At 46.2% G+C, this 20,905-nt stretch overlaps 1 protein-coding gene across 2 annotated transcripts; it reads right to left on the bottom strand.

Annotated features, from left to right (window-relative positions):
- Positions 1-12,118: 12,118 nt before the first annotated feature.
- LOC123110266 (ureide permease 1) lies at positions 12,119-15,837 on the bottom strand. 2 transcript variants are annotated; one of them, XM_044530741.1, is made up of 8 exons: positions 15,661-15,837; positions 14,684-14,980; positions 14,418-14,556; positions 13,884-14,052; positions 13,739-13,770; positions 13,552-13,661; positions 13,047-13,421; positions 12,119-12,783 (listed from the first exon to the last, which is right to left on the bottom strand). In XM_044530741.1, exons 2-8 carry the CDS (start codon positions 14,918-14,920, stop codon positions 12,625-12,627), a joined length of 1,221 nt encoding a protein of 406 aa, XP_044386676.1. In that variant the 5' UTR covers positions 14,921-14,980; positions 15,661-15,837; the 3' UTR covers positions 12,119-12,624. The 2 variants fall into 2 exon arrangements, with proteins under 2 accessions (XP_044386676.1, XP_044386675.1); XM_044530740.1 differs by having other exon boundaries at positions 15,657-15,751.
- Between the last annotated feature and the right edge of the window lie 5,068 nt (positions 15,838-20,905).

Raw genomic sequence — 20,905 nt, 5'->3', positions numbered from 1 at the left:
TGCCTACTTATTGTTGTTCCTGCCATGTCTGAATCTGTCATATCATTTGCCATGTTTGCATGGATGCTACCATCTTTTCTGTTGATCTTTGGAAATAAGTTCAGTAAGAGACTTTTGTTCTATGCAATTAGTAGGTTCATGCCATGCCTTTGGTTGCCATAATATGTTCCTGTAGCATGTTGTTTGATAGCTCTAAACTTGGCAACCTGATGGTATTTCTACTAAGTCTAAAACTGTTATTATTTGCAATCTTGCCATGTCTTTTTGAGCATGTTCTAGTGTTTTCTGGAGATAGCTTATTGTTCGTGTTTTATAATGCTTTACCTGTAATTCATGCCCATGCCTTTTGTTTTTATGTTGAGGTGTTGTAGCATATTATTTTGATGCTTGCAAGATGCCTAGTTGCTGTTTTGGACAGCTTGTCCTTTAAACTTGTATAGAGTGTATGTGTTGAACCGTTGCTCCATTTTGAGTGTGCTCTATATGAAACTTGCTTAGTTTTGCATGTAGTTTCATATTACCTTGTTGCATCCATGTTTTTAGTGTGTTTGCTTGATGTTTATATGCATTTTGCATCAATGCCATGTTTAACTTGCTTTGCTCATATCTTCTAGGCCGTAGCTCCAAATCTAATGAACTTTATATGTAACTTGACTAGAATCTCGTGTAGATCATCTTGGTGTATTTTAACTTGCTGTTTAACAAATTGAACATAAGGTTTATTCAATTCTGGACCAATTTCTCAATTTGCATATGAGGACTTACCGGAATTGTTATATGTTGTTTTCGGCCTCATTTAAACTTGCTTTGACGTGTTGTTCTTGTTTGCATCATCTCTTGCCATGAGTAGCTTCTTGTAGTCTTGTCTTGCATCATACTTGGTTGAGCATCATGTCATGTATATGTGTGGTGTGTTTACTATGTTGTGTGCTTCTTCTAAATAGTTCCTGTTTCGTTGCGATCGTGAGGATTCGTTCGTCTACGCTTGGTTCGGCTTCATCCGTTTGTCTTCTTCATGGACTCGTTCTTCTTCCTAGCGGGACTTCAGGCAAGATGACCGTCACCTTGGATCTCACTACTATCATTGCTATGCTAGTTGCTTCGTTCTATTGCTATGCTGCGCTACCTATCATTTGCTCTTCAAGCCTCCCAAATTGCCATGTCAGCCTCTAACCTTTTTCACCCTTCCTAGCAAACCGTTGCTTGGCTATGTTACCGCTTTGCTCAGCCCCTCTTATAGCGTTGTTAGTTGCAGGTGAAGTTGAAGATTGCTCCATGGTGGACAGGATTATGTTGGGGTATCACAATATCTCTTATTTAATTAATGCATCTATATACTTGGTAAAGGGTGGAAGACTCGGGCTTATGCCTGGTGTTTTGTTCCACTCTTGCCGCCCTAGTTTCCGTCATACCGGTGTTATGTTCCTTGATTTTGCGTTCCTTACGCGGTTGGGTGATTTATGGGACCCCCTTGACAGTTCGCTTTGAATAAAACTCCTCCAGCAAGGCCCAACCTTGGTTTTACCATTTGCCTTACCACCACCTCTTTTCCCTTGGGAGTCGCTCTCTCGAGGGTCATCTTTATTTTAGTCCCCCCGGGCCAGTGCTTCTCTAAGTGCTGGTCTGAACCGAGCTGCCTGCGGGGCCACCTCGGGGAAACTTGAGGTCTGGTTTTACTCGTAGCTAGTCTTATCCGGTGTTGCCCTGAGAACGAGATATGTGCAGCTCCTATCGGGATTGTCGGCACTTCGGGCGGCTTTGCTGGTCTTGTTTTACCATTGTCGAAATGTCTTGTAAACCGGGATTTCGAGACTGATCGTGTTGGAAATATGCCCTAGAGGCAATAATAAAAGTATTATTATATTTCATTGTTCATGATAATTGTCTTTTATTCATGCTATAACTGTATTATCCGGAAATCGTAATACACGTGTGAATACTTAGACCACACAATGTCCCTGGTAAGCCTCTAGTTGACCAGCTCATTGTGATCAACAGATAGTCATGGTTTCCTGACTATGGACATTGGATGTCGTTGATAACGGGATCACATCATTAGGAGAATGATGTGATGGACAAGACCCAATCCTAAGCATAGCATAAAAGATCGTGTAGTTCGTTTTGCTAGAGCTTTGCAAGTGTCAAGTATCTCTTCCTTCGACCATGAGATCGTGTAACTCCTGGATACCGTAAGAGTGCCTTGGGTGTACCAAACGTCACAACGTAACTGGGTGACTATAAAGGTGCATTACAGGTATCTCCGAAAGTAGCTGTTGGGTTGACACGGATCGAGACTGGGATTTGTCACTCCGTATGACGGAGAGGTATCTCTGGGCCCACTCGGTAATGCATCATCATATTGAGCTCAATGTGACCAAGGTGTTGGACACGGGATCATGCATTACGGTACGAGTAAAGTGACTTGCCGGTAACGAGACTGAACAAGGTATTGGGATACCGACGATCGAGTCTCGGGCAAGTAACGTACCGATTGACAAAGGGAATTGCATACAGGGTTTGATCGAATCCTCGACATAGTGGTTCATCCGATGACAACATCGAGGAGCATGTGGGAGCCATCATGGGTATCCAGATCCCGCTGATGGTTATTGACTGAGAGAGACTCGGTCATGTCTGCATGTCTCCCGAACCCGTAGGGTCTACACACTTAAGGTTCAGTTACGCTAGGGTTATAGGGATATGTATATGCAGTAACCCGAATGTTGTTCGGAGTCCCGGATGAGATCCCGGACGTCACGAGGAGTTCCGGAATGGTCCGGAGGTAAAGATTTATATATGGGAAGTCCTGTTTCGGGCATCGGGACAAGTTTCGGGGTTATCGGTATTGTACCGGGACCACCGGAAGGGTCCCGGGGGTCCACCGGGTGGGTCCACCTGTCCCGGGGGGCCACATGGGCTGTAGGGGGGTGCGCCTTGGCCTAATGGGCCAAGGGCACCAGCCCCACATAGGCCCATGCGCCTAGGGTTTAAGGGGGCAAGAGTCCTAGGAGGGTAAGGCACCTCCTAGGTGCCTTGGGGGGAGGGAAAACCCCCCTTGGCCGCCGCACCCCCTAGGAGATTGGATCTCCTAGGGCCGGCCACCCCCCTTGGCACCCCTATATATAGTGGGGGAGAGGAGGGACTTCATACCGGAACGCCCTGGCCTTTGGTTGCCTCCTTCTCCCTCCCCAACACCTCCTCCACCTCCATAGTGCTTAGCGAAGCTCTGCCGGAGTACTGCAGCTCCATCAACACCACGCCGTCGTGCTGCTGCTGGTGCCATCTCCCTCAACCTCTCCTCCCTTCCTTGCTGGATCAAGAAGGAGGAGACGTGGCTGTTCCGTACGTGTGTTGAACGCGGAGGTGCCGTCCGTTTGGCGCTGGTCATCGGTGATTTGGATCACGTCGAGTACGACTACATCATCACCTTGCAAGCTTCCGCACGCGATCTACAAGTGGTATGTAGATGCAAACTCTCTCCCTAGACTCGTTGCTTAGATGAACTCATAGATGGATCTTGGTGAAACCGTAGGAAAAATTTTAATTTTCTGCAACGTTCCCCAACAGTGGCATCATGAGCTAGGTCTATGCGTAGTTCTCTTTGCACGAGTAGAACACAACTTTGTTGTGGGCGTGGATTTTGTCATCTTACTTGCCTCTACTAGTCTTTTCTTGCTCAACGGTATTGTGGGATGAAGCGTCCCGGACCAACCTTACACGTACTCTTACGTGAGACCGGTTCCACCGACTGACATGCACAAGTTGCATAAGGTGGCTGGCGGGTGTCTGTCTCTCCCACCTTAGTTGGAGCGGAATCGATGAACAGGGCCCTTATGAAGGGTAAATAGAAGTTGACAAAATCACGTTGTGGTGATTCGTAGGTAAGAAAACGTTCTTGCTAGAACCCAATTGCAGCCACGTAAAAGATGCAACAACAATTAGAGGACGTCTAACTTGTTTTTGCAGCGATTGATCATGTGATGTGATATGGCCAGAAGTTGTGATGAATGATGAATTGTGATGTATGAGATCATGTTCTTTGTAATAGGATTCACGACTTGCATGTCGATGAGTATGACAACCGGCAGGAGCCATAGGAGTTGTCATTATTTTTTGTATGACCTGCGTGTCATTGAATAACGTCATGTAAACTACTTTAATTTATTGCTAAATGTTAGTCATAGAAGTAGAAGTAGTTGTTGGCGTGACAACTTCATGAAGACACGATGATGGAGATCATGATGATGGAGATCATGATGATGGAGATCATGGTGTCAAGCCGGTGACGAGATGATCATGGAGCCCCGAAGATGAAGATCAATGGAGCTATATGATATTGGCCATATCATGTCACAACTATATAATTGCATGTGATGTTTATTATGTATTATGCATCTTGTTTACTTAGGACGACGGTAGTAAATAAGATGATCCCTTATAAAATTTCAAGAAGTGTTCTCCCCTAACTGTGCACCGTTGCTACAGTTCGTCGTTTCTAAGCACCACGTGATGATCGGGTGTGATGGATTCTTACGTTCACATACAACGGGTGTAAGACAGTTTTACACAGCGAAAACACTTAGGGTTAACTTGACGAGCCTAGCATGTGCAGACATGGCCTCGGAACACGGAGACCGAAAGGTCGAACACGAGTCGTATGGAAGATACGATCAACATGAAAATGTTCACCGACGATGACTAGTCCGTCTCACGTGATGATCGGACACGGACTAGTCGACTCGGATCGTGTAACACTTAGATGACTAAAGGGATGTCTAATCTAAGTGGGAGTTCATAATTTGATTAGAACTTTATTATCATGAACTTAGTCTAAAACCTTTGCAAATATGTCTTGTAGATCAATGGTCAACGCTAATGTCAACATGAACTTCAACGCGTTCCTAGAGAAAACCAAGCTGAAAGATGATGGCAGCAACTATACGGATTGGGTCCGGAACCTGAGGATCATCCTCATAGCTGCCAGGAAACAATATGTCCTAGAAGGACCGCTAGGTGACGCTCCCGTCCCAGAGAACCAAGACATTATGAATGCTTGGCAGTCTCGCGCTGATGATTACTCCCTCGTTCAGTGCGGCATGCTTTACAGCTTAGAACCGGGGCTCCAAAAGCGTTTTGAGCATCACGGAGCATATGAGATGTTCGAAGAGCTGAAACTAGTTTTTCAAGCTCATGCCCGGGTCGAGAGATATGATGTCTCCGACAAGTTCTACAGTTGTAAGATGGAGGAGAACAGTTCTGTCAGTGAGCACATCCTGAAGATGTCTGGGTTGCACAACCGTATGACCCAGCTGAACATTAACCTCCCAGATGAGGCGGTCATTGACAGAATCCTCCAGTCGCTCCCACCAAGCTACAAGAGCTTTGTGATGAACTACAACATGCAGGGAATGGAAAAGACCATTCCTGAAGTGTTCTCGATGCTGAAGTCAGCAGAGGCTGAAATGAAGAAAGAACATCAAGTGTTGATGGTCAATAAGACCACTAAGTTCAAGAAGGGCAAGGGTAAGAAGAACTTCAAGAAGGACGGCAAAGATGTTGCCGCGCCTGGTAAGCCAGTTACCGGGAAGAAGTCAAAGAATGGACCCAAGCCTGAGACTGAGTGCTTTTATTGCAAGGGGAAGGGTCACTGGAAGCGGAACTGCCCCAAATACTTAGCGGATAAGAAGGCCGGCAACACCAAAGGTATATTTGATATACATGTGATTGATGTGTACCTTACCAGTACTCGTAGTAACTCCTGGGTATTTGATACCGGTGTCGTTGCTCATATTTGTAACTCACAGCAGGAGCTGCAGAATAAACGGAGACTGGCGAAGGACGAGGTGACGATGCGCGTCGGGAATGGTTCCAGAGTCGATGTGATCGCCGTCGGCACGCTGCCTCTACATTTACCTACGGGATTAGTTTTGAACCTTAATAATTGTTATTTAGTGCCAAGTTTGAGCATGAACATTGTATCTGGATCTCGTTTAATACGAGATGGCTACTCATTTAAGTCTGAGAATAATGGTTGTTCGATTTATATGAGAGATATGTTTTATGGTCATGCTCCGATGGTCAATGGTTTATTCTTAATGAATCTCGAGCGTAATATTACACATGTTCATAGTGTAGATGCCAAAAGATTTAAAGTTGATAACGATAGTCCCACATACTTGTGGCACTGCCGCCTTGGTCACATTGGTGTCAAGCGCATGAAGGAGCTCCATGCCGATGGACTTTTAGAGTCTCTTGATTATGAATCGTTTGACACGTGCGAACCATGCCTCTTAGGTAAAATGACCAAGACTCCGTTCTCCGGAACAATGGAGCGAGCAACCAACTTGTTGGAAATCATACATACCGATGTGTGCGGTCCAATGAGCGTTGAGGCTCGCGGAGGATATCGTTATGTTCTCACTCTCACAGATGACTTGAGTAGATATGGGTATGTCTACTTAATGAAACACAAGTCTGAGACCTTTGAAAAGTTCAAGGAATTTCAGAATGAGGTGGAGAATCAACGTGACCGAAAGATAAAATTCTTACGATCAGATCGTGGAGGAGAATACTTAAGTCACGAATTTGGTACACACTTAAAGAAATGTGGAATCGTTTCACAGCTCACGCCGCCTGGAACACCTCAGCGAAACGGTGTGTCCGAACGTCGTAATCGCACTCTATTGGATATGGTGCGGTCTATGATGTCTCTTACCGATTTACCGCTATCATCTTGGGGATACGCTCTAGAGACAGCCACATTCACTTTAAATAGGGCACCGTCTAAATCCGTTGAGACGACACCGTATGAATTATGGTTTGGAAAGAAACCTAAGCTGTCGTTTCTAAAAGTTTGGGGATGCGAAGCTTATGTCAAGAAACTTCAACCTGAAAAGCTCGAACCCAAGTCGGAAAAATGCGTATTCATAGGATACCCTAAGGAAACTATAGGGTATACCTTCTACTTAAGATCCGAAGGCAAGATCTTTGTTGCCAAGAACGGATGCTTTCTGGAAAAAGAGTTTCTCTCGAAAGAAGTAAGTGGGAGGAAAGTAGAACTCGATGAAGTACTACCTCTTGAGCGGGATAGTGACGCAGCATAGGAAACCGTTCCTGTGATGCCCACACCAACTGAAGAGGAAAACCATGATAATGATCAAAGTACTTCGGATCAAGTTACTGCTGAACTTCGTAGGTCCACAAGGACACGTTCCGCACCAGAGTGGTACGGCAACCCTGTCCTGGAAATCATGTTGTTAGACAACAATGAACCTTCGAACTATGAAAAAGCAATGGCGGGCCCGGATTCCAACAAAGTATGAAAACAAAGTATGGACTTTGACAGACTTGCCCGATGATCGGCGAGCGATAGAAAACAAATGGATCTTTAAGAAGAAGACGGACGCGGATGGTAATGTTACCATCTATAAAGCTCGACTTGTCACTAAGGGTTATCGACAAGTTCAAGGGATTGACTACGACGAGACATTCTCTCCCGTAGCGAAGCTAAAGTCCGTCCGAATCATGTTAGCAATTGCCGCATACTATGATTATGAGATATGGCAGATGGACATCAAAACAGCATTCCTTAACGGGCATCTTAAGGAAGAACTGTATATGATGCAGCCGGAAGGTTTTGTCGATCCTCGGAATGCTAACAAAGTATGCAAGCTCCAGCGATCCATTTATGGACTGGTGCAAGCATCTCGGAGTTGGAACATTCGCTTTGATGAGATGATCAAAGCGTTTGGGTTTATGCAGACTTATGGAGAAGCCTGCGTTTACAAGAAAGTGAGTGGGAGCTCTGTAGCATTTCTCATATTATATGTAGATGACATACTCCTGATGGGAAATAATATAGAATTTCTGGACAGCATTAAGGCCTACTTGAATAAGTGTTTTTCAATGAAGGACCTTGGAGAAGCTGCTTATATATTAGGCATCAAGATCTATAGAGATAGATCGAGACGCCTCATAGGTCTTTCACAAAGCACATACCTTGATAAGATTTTGAAGAGATTCAAAATGGATCAGTCCAAGAAGGGGTTCTTGCCTATGTTACAAGGTATGAGACTGAGCTCAGCTCAGTCACCGACCACGGCAAAAGATAAAGAAGAGATGAGTGTCATCCCCTATGCTTCAGCCATAGGATCTATTATGTATGCCATGCTGTGTACCAGACCCGATGTAAACCTTGCCGTAAGTTTGGTAGCAAGATACCAAAGTAATCCCGGCAAGGAACACTGGACAGCGGTCAAGAATATCCTGAAGTACCTGAAAAGGACAAAGGACATGTTTCTCGTTTATGGAGGAGACGAAGAGCTCGTCGTAAAGGGTTACGTCGACGCTAGCTTCGACTCAGATCTGGATGCCTCTAAGTCACAAACCGGATACGTGTATATGTTGAATGGTGGAGCAGTAAGCTGGTGCAGCTGCAAGCAGAGCATCGTGGCGGGATCTACGTGTGAAGCGGAGTACATGGCAGCCTCGGAGGCAGCACATGAAGCGATTTGGGTGAAGGAGTTCATCACCGACCTAGGAGTCATACCCAATGCGTCGGGGCCGATCAAACTCTTCTGTGACAACACTGGAGCTATTGCCCTCGCAAAGGAGCCCAGGTTTCACAAGAAGACCAGGCACATCAAGTGTCGTTTCAACTCCATCCGTGAAAATGTTCAAGATGGAGACATAGAGATTTGCAAAGTGCACACGGATCTGAATGTCGCAGATCCGCTGACTAAACCTCTCTCGCGTGCAAAACATGATCAACACCAGAACTCTATGGGTGTTCGATTCATCACAATGTAACTAGATTAGTGACTCTAGTGCAAGTGGGAGACTGTTGGAAATATGCCCTAGAGGCAATAATAAAAGTATTATTATATTTCATTGTTCATGATAATTGTCTTTTATTCATGCTATAATTGTATTATCCGGAAATCGTAATACACGTGTGAATACTTAGACCACACAATGTCCCTGGTAAGCCTCTAGTTGACCAGCTCGTTGTGATCAACAGATAGTCATGGTTTCCTGACTATGGACATTGGATGTCGTTGATAACGGGATCACATCATTAGGAGAATGATGTGATGGACAAGACCCAATCCTAAGCATAGCATAAAAGATCGTGTAGTTCGTTTTGCTAGAGCTTTGCAAGTGTCAAGTATCTCTTCCTTCGACCATGAGATCGTGTAACTCCCGGATACTGTAAGAGTGCCTTGGGTGTATCAAACGTCACAACGTAACTGGGTGACTATAAAGGTGCATTACAGGTATCTCCGAAAGTAGCTGTTGGGTTGACACGGATCGAGACTGGGATTTGTCACTCCGTATGACGGAGAGGTATCTCTGGGCCCACTCGGTAATGCATCATCATATTGAGCTCAATGTGACCAAGGTGTTGGACACGGGATCATGCATTACAGTACGAGTAAAGTGACTTGCCGGTAACGAGACTGAACAAGGTATTGGGATACCGACGATCGAGTCTCGGGCAAGTAACGTACCGATTGACAAAGGGAATTGCATACAGGGTTTGATCGAATCCTCGACATAGTGGTTCATCCGATGACAACATCGAGGAGCATGTGGGAGCCATCATGGGTATCCAGATCCCGCTGATGGTTATTGACTGAGAGAGTCTCGGTCATGTCTGCATGTCTCCCGAACCCGTAGGGTCTACACACTTAAGGTTCAGTTACGCTAGGGTTATAGGGATATGTATATGCAGTAACCCGAATGTTGTTCGGAGTCCCGGATGAGATCCCGAACGTCACGAGGAGTTCCGGAATGGTCCGGAGGTAAAGATTTATATATGGGAAGTCCTGTTTCGGGCATCGGGACAAGTTTCGGGGTTATCGGTATTGTACCGGGACCACCGGAAGGGTCCCGGGGGTCCACCTGTCCCGGGGGGCCACATGGGCTGTAGGGGGGTGCGCCTTGGCCTAATGGGCCAAGGGCACCAGCCCCACATAGGCCCATGCGCCTAGGGTTTAAGGGGGCAAGAGTCCTAGGAGGGTAAGGCACCTCCTAGGTGCCTTGGGGGGAGGGAAAACCCCCCTTGGCCGCCGCACCCCCTAGGAGATTGGATCTCCTAGGGCCGGACACCCCCCCTTGGCACCCCTATATATAGTGGGGGAGAGGAGGGACTTCATACCTGAACGCCCTGGCCTTTGGTTGCCTCCTTCTTCCTCCCCAACACCTCCTCCACCTCCATAGTGCTTAGCGAAGCTCTGCCGGAGTACTGCAGCTCCATCAACACCACGCCGTCGTGCTGCTGCTGGTGCCATCTCCCTCAACCTCTCCTCCCTTCCTTGCTGGATCAAGAAGGAGGAGACGTGGCTGTTCCGTACGTGTGTTGAACGCGGAGGTGCTGTCCGTTTGGCGCTGGTCATCGGTGATTTGGATCACGTCGAGTACGACTACATCATCACCTTGCAAGCTTCCGCACGCGATCTACAAGTGGTATGTAGATGCAAACTCTCTCCCTAGACTCGTTGCTTAGATGAACTCATAGATGGATCTTGGTGAAACCGTAGGAAAAATTTTAATTTTCTGCAACGTTCCCCAACAGATCGGGTCTTCCTGGGAGAAGGTATATCCTTCGTTGACCATGAGAGCTTGTGATGGGCTAAGTTGGGACACCTGCAGGGTATAAATTTTCGGGAGCCGTGCCCGCGGTTATGTGGCAGATGGAAATTTGTTAATGTCCGGTTGTAGATAACTTGACACCAGATACGAATTAAAACACATCAACCGCGTGTGTAGCCGTGATGGTCTCTTTTCGGCGGAGTCCGGGAAGTGAACACGACTTTGGGTTATGTTTGACGTAAGTAGGAGTTCAGGATCACCTCTTGATCATTGCTAGTTTTACGACCGTTCCGTTGTTTCTCTTCTCGCTCTCATTTGCGTATGTTAGCCACCATACTTGCTTAGTCGCTGCTGCAACCTCACCACTTTACCCCTTCCTTTGCCATTAAGCTTTGCTAGTCTTGATACCCATGGTAATGGGATTGCTGAGTCCTCGTGGCTCACAGATTACTACAACAACAGTTGCAGGTACATGTTTTGTGATGATCACGACGCGAGAGCGATGTTTGCTTGTTTTGGAGTTCTTCTTTTGCTTCTTATTCGATCAGGGGATTAGGTTCCAGGTCGGCAGCCTGGGCTAGCAGGGTGGATGTCGGTTGAGCTTCTGTTTGTGTTTCATCCGTAGTCGGATGGTGCTCTTATGTATGATGTTGTTGTATTCATGTGGCATTGTATGCCTTTTGTATGTATCCCCATCTATTAGGTAATGTTGATGTAATGATATCCACCTTGCAAAAGCGTATCAATATGCGGTTCTATCCTTGGTGAGACCTTCGAGTCTCTTTAGAATAGTATCACATATTGGGCGTGACACCACGGCACTCTGTTTTTATGTGGAATACAAATTTTGGATGCGACTATTTAGCGATTGTTATAACTTTAGGGATAGTATCGAATGATCGCTGACCGTTCCAACCTGAGTGCGGGTAGGCGTACAAGGGCGAGCCATGCGCTCGAATGTAACTACATTTCCCACGCGAGGTCGGGTGCGTGGTTGCGCATGAGGCCAACACAATTAGTGTGTGAGGCAACACTATATTCCTAAAAGCTCTTCTGAATTTAAAATCCACATTGCTTAGTTGATCATCTATTTCTCCATAGAAGATATGTAATTCCAACCAAGGTAGTAAATTATGATGAGGATAACTATCAAGTAAAGTATGGTACCTTTGTAGGCTTTGATAAGACATCACCTGGTTTTTGTCTTACAGATCACACATGTCGCTCCATAGGATTTTCTACACTGGATAGCCTAGATAATTTTTTTCGAGTGTCAAAGGTATGGGGGCGCCGATGGAATTCAACGACATGGGGGCGCCGATGAAATTCTACACTAGCAGATACACTAACATTATCGCTAGAAGATGGAGGCATATTCTTCTGAGCATTTGTATTTGCTGCAAATAAATTATATATCATCACATTACCCTTACTAACAAGGTGTTAAGGCTTCAATCACAACCACTTGCTCTGGAGAAAAAATTTCACTGACAAGGAGGGAGCTTGATTTCTCCAACCAGAGTGATATAAGAGCGAAATCTTATAATAACTCAAAAGACAAAACATTTGATACAATAGTTTTCCATGAGGTTGGACTCATTGGAATTTTTTTGCAATACAAAATGGATTTTAGAAAGTATTTCTACGATTCCAATTCTCCAAAATTCCTAAAAATTCTCTTTCAACTACAAAATCTCTTGTTTCAGGTTATGTGCGGCTACATCTAACAACTCCATTGAGACCAAAACATCAGGAATAAAGTCCACTTTGTCATGGCATGGCCTGCTTCCCGGATGGATCAATGTCACTTGCCTTCCCTTCTTACTTCATCCAATATTCCTATGCATTGCCCTTGTGGCAGGAGGAGTCCCAAACTAGAAGAAGAGATGAAAGGATGGGACAGCCGATCACTTTGTGCGCCTTTGAACGGACGAAGCCATGAGCGTGGCCATAGCCGGCGACCAACATGAGCAGCATGAACTCGACGAGCAGAGCGAACTTTCGCTTTGTACTCCTGTGGCCCCAGAATGATCACTTTGTGCTCCTGTGACCTGCTGAAGCCATGAGCGTTGCTACAGCCGCGACAAACATGAGCAGCATCAACACGAGCAGAGTGTAGGTTTTCTTGGACGACTTGCGGTACTCCCCGAAAAGCACGATGCCCCAGAATGTGCTCACAAGTGGCAATGCCTGATGAATAGCCAACAATGCAGAAACAGTTAGATCATATTTATAGTTCTCTCTGAATATCTTTCTTGTAAGTTGCTAACATCTTATTTAAAAGTTAAAAACCATATCTACCACAGGATATGATACTTTTTAGAGATTCAGTAGTATTCTTTTTTAACATTTTGAATCATATAAACAATGTAAACATGCTTTTTTTTTTACTGTGCTGGATGCGAACATGCATATAAGGAGTAAGGACTAGACATTGATTCAGCAAAACAGACCTCAACAGCATCAGCAGCAGCATAACCAGCAGCCTGACCACCCATGAACTGGAAGCCATTGCCCAAACCACAAAGCAAGCCGGCCAGGAGAGCCCACTGCCTGCCTTCCCAGTCACCCAGATAGGCCCTGAAGGACGACTTCGGCACGCCGGCCATCGGGCGGTAGAGGAACAAGATGTTGAGCCCGACACCGATGACAAAGCACGACATGGAGAAGTAGAAGAAGGCGGTGTACACAACCAGATGCGGGACGCCGCCTTTCAGGGTGTGCCACTGGTCATTGGTAGCGAGGTTGAGTGCCGGGGAGAAGAGCGAGAGGCACACCCCGGCAAAGAAAACCAGCCCAAGCCCCTTGAGGGTGCTTGATCCAAACACCTGGAAAATAACCAACAAGTTTGATTACATCAGTTCACTTCATTGGTGTTGCAAAAATCCAGTACTATCTGATTTTTTTTTGCTCTCTGAAATAAAATGACTTGTGACAGAATTAGCGCTACGATTTTACCTTAACCGAACGCCGGCCTTCGAGCTCAATTAGGTATTCTGCGGTTCCTGCTTCAGCTCTGGTGCCCTCTTCTGCGCAAGCTCCGTTCTCTATGTCCACCTCTAGTGCATCTGAAATAGGCAAAGTTAGCAACTAGAATCTGCAACTGCAATACATCAACAGTACCAGTAGTCATGACCATGTATACCTTGTTTGCTTGGATCCATACCTCCATTTTTCCTGTTAAATTAGACATTATAATAATGGTCAGAGAAGCAACCATAAGACGTAAAATGGTTTACGAAGATTGACTCGGTGTGACTGAAAAAATGTGCAAGAAAGTGAGATGTTACCCAAGGTTGTAGCCATTTGTGGATTCACTTAGTTTTTCTTCATTGTCAGCTGCATTAGAAGAGTGTACAGCAGTCCCAAGGATGACTGCAACAAGGAAGCAAGCCACTCCAGTGAAAAGAATATCTGCCCTGTTGATGCGGTTGTCCAGGAAATAATTCAGTGTTGTGCCTGAAAATACAACGCGCGTTAAAAATGAGTGGAATTCTTTGAGGACACAGGATAATAGCAGAGCCAACAGGTAATTCGGTGCATCGGTTTAGTTAACCGGAAATGTTCTTTTTCATATGTCAGCTGTACCCATATCTTCAAATATGTTCATATCTTGAGCTGTTTTTAATAAATGATCTGCCTACAATTGACAGACACTTTCTTGAAGCAACTAAAACTGTCAGATAACCGGTGTTATGGGGTAAAAGACCCCTCCTGTGATGCTTAATAAAGGAGGATTATGCTCTAGAATGGGCTGTACATCACATGCATCATCAGAAACATATATAACCAGAAAAAAAAAGTAAGAATGTTTACAAACTTACCTATTACAACAACCATGCTTGCGCAGATAACCTCAGTAACTGAGAGACCCACATATGCCCAAGCATATTGTGTAGAAAGGTTCCCAATACTGAGCACAAGGCCCCCTGCCATTGCAAACAGCACCGAAGGCCAGTTATCCTTCATCAAAAAAATCATTCAGAGTTAGCAAGCTGAAGGAACAAGTGTCTGTCTCATCAGGAAATTGTTGCATAAATAAATAAATAAATAAATGCATGATTACTTATAGGCAGCTAATTAAGCTAACCTGACTGAGCTGGGTGAAGAAATTGGGTATGTTTTGCTTGCTCTCCCCAAGCTGGCCCACGGTGAGTGCAATGAGGACCGCGGCGAGGAGGTTCGTGATCGAGTAATCAAGGTACGTGTGCTGCGGTAGCCGGCCTCTGCGCTCCAAGAGGGTGAGCAATGCTGGCCATGTGCCCAGGAAGAGGAGGGCAGCACACATGAGAGCAATGGCACTGCCCTTGTCTTCTACGACGAACATCTTGAGGCCTTGTTTGATGGAGAGCACGCACTTGGGTTCAGAAAGAGGGCCTTCAACCACCTGCAGGCATCAATCAGTTGAGAGGTTGGAATTTATTCTGGATACACATGCATGATCAATGAACACAGTTATTTCTTCATCATCAATTGAGATATGATTTTTCAGGTTGCTGGAATTAATTAATTATAGATAAACGTGATCAATGAGCACACTGATTTCTTCATCATCGATTGAGATTTGATTTTTCAAGTTATAAATCTGGAAATAATTCTGCACATTCAATGAACAGACTTATTTTGTTTTCGCAGCAAAAAAACCAAAAATAAAATAAAATGAACACACTGATTTTTGAAACTGAATGTCATAGCAAAAACTTGCATGGAACTGAATGATTTGGGGCACTCGCTACACGGAGTAAAAATGTCATAACAAAGAAAAAGTAGATAAATTACCACATGTCCATCAGATTAATGATCATGAAAGTGATTAGGTTTTTTTTTCTAAACCCAAACTGAATAAACTACCACATATCAGATTCGCTTGAAGTCCAACTCGATCTGCAACAGCTTGGCACTCTCTCTGCCCGCCCAGAATACCAGCCGATCTATGTGTTCGTCAGCGAGCAGCCGAGGACCCCGGCCTCTCGCTCCAATGGTCCTCGGATTTATCGGAGAGTATATGCATGCATGTACAAGGAGGAGGAGGAGGAGCGGGGTGAGTAGGAAGAGATACGTACGTACCCGCCGGCGCCGGAGTTGGAGAAGACGATCCTGAACAAGTTGTGTACTACGTATGTTGCTCCCCTGCCTGCGACCTGCGTTGCTATATATGCCTATATATTTGATCCTGTGGCGGTTGTCTTCCTTGGCGATTACTCTCCCTGTTGCCAGCCAGCCAAGTTTGCGAGGGAGCCGTTGGCGACGGTGGCGGCGGCGCCACGCTATCTCCGTGTCCTCTGCACTCACGTTGTAACGCACGGCAGGGGCGCTGTAGCAGGGATACCAGCCATCCAATTTCAATCTCACGGCTCTCGTTTTGCCCACACATTTCTGTTCCTTTTTTTTTGCGGGTGACTCATTTTTGTTCCTAATTAATCTAAAATCTATATTAAATCTATATAATTTATATTTAGTGCTTATAAAAGCGTCAGTTGTAATTCTTTTAAAGCCATTAAATTTAGTGTAAACAAGACTACCAGCGCCCTACGATCTAATGCGTTTAGTTGTATTGAAGAGTCCATTTGGCTTCCGTGGTCTGTCACCAACAAGTCCAACAACCCAAATTCAATGTTCTGCCACACGCATGTCCTGCCCCTTCAAAATCAACGAGACCAAGATATAATTAATGATATACTTAAACATGACAACGACAATTTCGAGACTTTGGTTATTGCAAGAAATCAATGCTTGTAGAGATGTAATCTCTTAAAAATGGCGACAAACCATTGCATTTGATCTCTTTCGAATTAACTCTTCCTAATTTATTGCACACACGCATGACATCGATTTACTCTTCTACTCCCTCCGTCCAGGTGTAATCTCTTAAAAATGGCGACAACCATGTCCCGCTTCTTCTTTCCTCCACCGATGAGCGCTCGCCAATCACCCCACGGTTTCGGTTTGAGACCTTCTGGCTATCCCAAACCGGGTTCGTGGAGGCCCGCGCTCACCCTCACCCCCGTCCCCCCTCGGCCATTGATTCATGGCACTTCTGTGCCAAGCGTGGCCGGCGGTTCATGAAGGGGTGGGGCGCTAAGTTGGGTCGGGACCTCCGTGATCGCAAAAGGCCCTGTTAACCGTCATTCAGGCGCTCGACTTGCGTGCGGATGCAGTGGGACTCTCTCCCGATGAGTGGCTTTCCCGCTATGACTTAGAAGATCAGCTCTCCGTCATATACACCGACGAAGAGGCCTATTCGCGCATCCGTGGTGCCCAGATGTGGGTTTTGAAGGGTGACGCGAAAACGGCTTACTTTCAGGCGATCACGAATGGCCGCCGTCGTCGCAACACCATCCCCCTCTTGTGGGACGGTGCAACCCTCCTTCAAGACCCCCGCGACATTCGGACCCACTTTGATGGGTTCTATAGATCTTTGTTCTTTGCCGCTCCTAGGAGCGGACTCTCCCTGGCCCCTGACTGCTGGACTGGCCCCCAGCTGGTCTCTGACTCGGAGAACGCGGCCCTTACGCCCCCCTTCTCCGAGAACGAGGTTTGGGCTGCCATTAGGGGCATGAACCCCACCTCGTCGCCGGGTCCTGAAGGCCTCCCGGTTAAGTTCTTCCAGACCTTCTGGAAAGTGATAAAACCTGAGGTCATGGCCATCTTCGAAGAGTTCTATGTTGGGTCCATCGACCTCGGTCGCCTCAACTTTGGGATAATATCTCTCATTCCCAAGGTGCCTGGCGCTTCCGACATTCGCTAGTTTCGCCAGATCACGGTCATCAACATGATCTTCCGGATTCTTGCAAAAGGGTACGCCAATAGGGTGACCCTTCTTGCAGATCGCGTTACTCACCCCAACCAGTCCGCCTTCATCCGGGGCTGGTATATACTAGATGGGGTCCTTGTTCTTCATGAAGTCCTCCATGAGGTCCACGCCAAACACCTCAAGGCTGTCTTCGTGAAGATTGATTTCCGTAAGGCCTATGATACTGTTAGTTGGTCCTTCCTTCGAGAAGTGTTACTCCGGAAGGGCTTCGATGACCGTTGGATCACCAGAGTCATGCAGATGGTCTCTTGCGGTCGCATGGTTGTTAACATCAACGGCGAGATCGGTCCTTTCTTCCCCACCCTATGTGGGGTTCGACAAGGCGACCCCTTCTCCCCATTCCTGTTCAACATGGGCGTGGACGCCTTTGCCACCATCTTGGATAAGGCGAAGGCTGCTGGCCATATTCATGGGATCACCCCCCACCTTGCCGGAGGGTCCGGGATTTTCCTCCTCCAGTATGCCGACGACACCATCATCATGGTCGAAGGCTCGGAGGCGGACATTTCCAACCTCAAGTTCCTCCTCCTCTACTTCCAACAAATGTCTGGCCTTAAGATTAACTTCGACAAGAGTGATGTTATGGTGATGGGCTACCCTCCCGAGGAGTGTCTAGCCATTGCCAACCGGCTTAACTACCGCCTGGGCTCCTTTCCCACGACCTACTTGGGTACGCCCATTAGTGACTCCTGCTACTTCTTGAGTTTGCGTTGGTTTTCCTTAAAGAGGAAAGGGTGATGCAGCAGAGTAGCGTAAGTATTTCCCTCAGTTTTTGAGAACCAAGGTATCAATCCAGTAGGAGGCTCCTCAAAAGTCCCACGCACATACACAAACAAACAAAGAACTCGCAACCAACACAATAAAGGGGTTGTCAATCCCTTCACGGCCACTTGCGAAAGTGAGATCTAATAAAGATAGTAAGATAAGATAAATATATTTTTGGTATTTTATAATATAGATGCAAAAAGGTAAAGATGCAAATAAAAAAGTAGATTGGAAGCAAATATGATAAGAGATAGACCCGGGGGCCATAGGTTTCACTAGAGGCTTCTCTCAAGATAGCATAAGTATTACGATGGGTGAACAAATTACTGTCGAGCAATTGACAGAAAAGCGAATAATTATGAGATTATCTAGGCATGATCATGTATATAGGCATCACGTCCGCAACAAGTAGACCGACTCCTGCCTCCATCTACTACTATTACTCCACACATCGACCGACTCTTGCCTGCATCTAGAGTATTAAGTTCACAAGAACAGAGTAACGCATTAAGCAAGATGACATGATGTAGAGGGATAAACTCAAGCAATATGATATAAACCCCATCTTGTTATCTTCGATGGCAACAATACAATACGTGCCTTGCAACCCTTTCTGTCACTGGGTAAGGACACCGCAAGATTGAACCCAAAGCTAAGCACTTCTCCCATGGCAAGAAAGATCAATCTAGTAGGCCAAACCAAACTGATAATTCGAAGAGACTTGCAAAGATAACTCAATCATACATACAAGAATTCAGAGAAGATTCAAATATTATTCATACATAAACTTGATCATAAACCCACAATTCATCGGATCTCGACAAACACACCGCAAAAAGAGTTTACATCGAATAGATCTCCACAAGAGAGGGGGAGAACATTGTATTGAGATCCAAAAAGAGAGAAGAAGCCATCTAGCTAATAACTATGGACCCGTAGGTCTGTGGTAAACTACTCACAACTCATCGGAGGGGTAAGGATGTTGATGTAGAAGCCCTCTGTGGTCGATTCTCCCTCCGCCAGAGTGCCGGCGAAGGCTCCAAGATGAGATCTCGCGGATACAGAAGGTTACGGTGGTGGAAATTGTGTTTCGTCTGCTCCCTGGATGCACTACTAGGAAAAGGGCTATAGATAGGACTGATTCTAATGGCGCACCAGGTAAGTAGTGCGCCACTACTATATACTAATGGCGCACCGGTTGCTCATGCGCCGTTAGTGTGGAAGACACTAATGGCGCACCGTGCTCACGGTGCGCCACTATTATTGATTTTTTTCCCATTTTTCCATACAAACTAATGGTGCAGGGATGGAAAAGTGCGCCATTACTAGTTAGAACTAGTAATGGCGCACGACCAAGACAGTGCGCCATTAGTATATATATATTTTTTACTTTTTTGCAAACCTACTAATGGCGCACTATGCCAAAGCCCAGTCGTGTTTATTCCCGAAGCCAAATCCAAGACCGCGGGCGCAAATGTCACCGCGAAAAATGAGCCATGGGTACTGGCTTCCCAAGTGGACCAATGCTTCTTCATTACCGACCCGCCAAAGCCCAGTCGTGTTGTCGTGAGGAGAGGCAAAAGGAAGATCATCGGAATGGATGGAGTAGCCAATGAGCAAGACTTCGACAAGTACGGCGACCTGAAGATCAAACATGACGACGACGATGAAGTAGCAGCACACACCACAAGAAGAAGCAGGACCACCCTACCTAAAGGACGTCCATTCCACAGAAGAACTCCATTTGCGAAAAAGAAGGGCAAGAAGATTGTGAACAGATAGCTAGCTAAGATCGATTGTATTTAAATCGTAGTCTTCATTTCTCGATTGTATTTCATGGGCACTTTTTGATATCATGAATATTTTTAACTTTCATGGGCACTTTTTGAATTCATGAGGACACTTGATCTCGATCCCCCTCCATCTCGATCTCGATTTCCCCTCCATCTCGATCTCGATCCCCGCACCCTCCCCTGCTCCACCACTGCCGCCGATGATATTTTCAAGTAAGAAATTTGAACATATTTTAAAAAAAATTATTACTGTTTTTATAAAAAAATATTACTGTTATGATTTAAACAAGTTTGAACATATTTAAACACAAAAAAATATAAAAAACAGCATTTAAAATGCATAAAAAAATATTGGGGAGCCTGGGAATCAAACCCAGGACCTCCTGGTGTGTGTGCTACGTGCTGACCAGTCGGGCTAGTGGGTGGGTTCTATTGTAGATAGGGTTAGGTTGTAGATATGGTTAGTGGGCTAGATTAAAACAAAATTCTAATGGCGCATCGAGGGGTGGTGCACCATTAGAATAGTCATACTTATGGCGCACGACTGGACGGTGCGCCATTAGAACCCTCCCCTAGCTATCCTCCCTTCTTCTCGCCGGATCCCCTTCGACACTCTCTCCCTCGCCACCAGATCCACCCGCGCGCTGCCCCGACCCACGCCGCCGCCGCCCCCGCGCCTCCGTCTCTGTCGCCGCCCCCAGTCAGCCCCTGTCCTGCCCCCCATCACCGTCCGCTCCCAATCCACCCCCTCCCTCGCCTTCACCGCACCCACCCACCCCCTCTCTCGCCTTCCCATCCCTCGAGCTCCACCATGCGAGGCGACAGGCAAGGCGGCGGGCAGAATCTGCTTCAACACCGGGCCGGCGAGCCGCGGAACCAGGGCGCGACGGCGCTCGACCCCTCCACCCCCTCCACCTCTTCTTCCTCGGGTCGCCGCTGT

Source organism: Triticum aestivum, chromosome 5B, assembly GCF_018294505.1.
Source record: "Triticum aestivum cultivar Chinese Spring chromosome 5B, IWGSC CS RefSeq v2.1, whole genome shotgun sequence".
Taxonomy (NCBI): Eukaryota; Viridiplantae; Streptophyta; class Magnoliopsida; order Poales; family Poaceae; genus Triticum; species Triticum aestivum.
The sequence above is the reverse complement of the archived record's forward strand: the minus strand, read 5'-3'. Positions and strand labels throughout refer to the sequence as shown.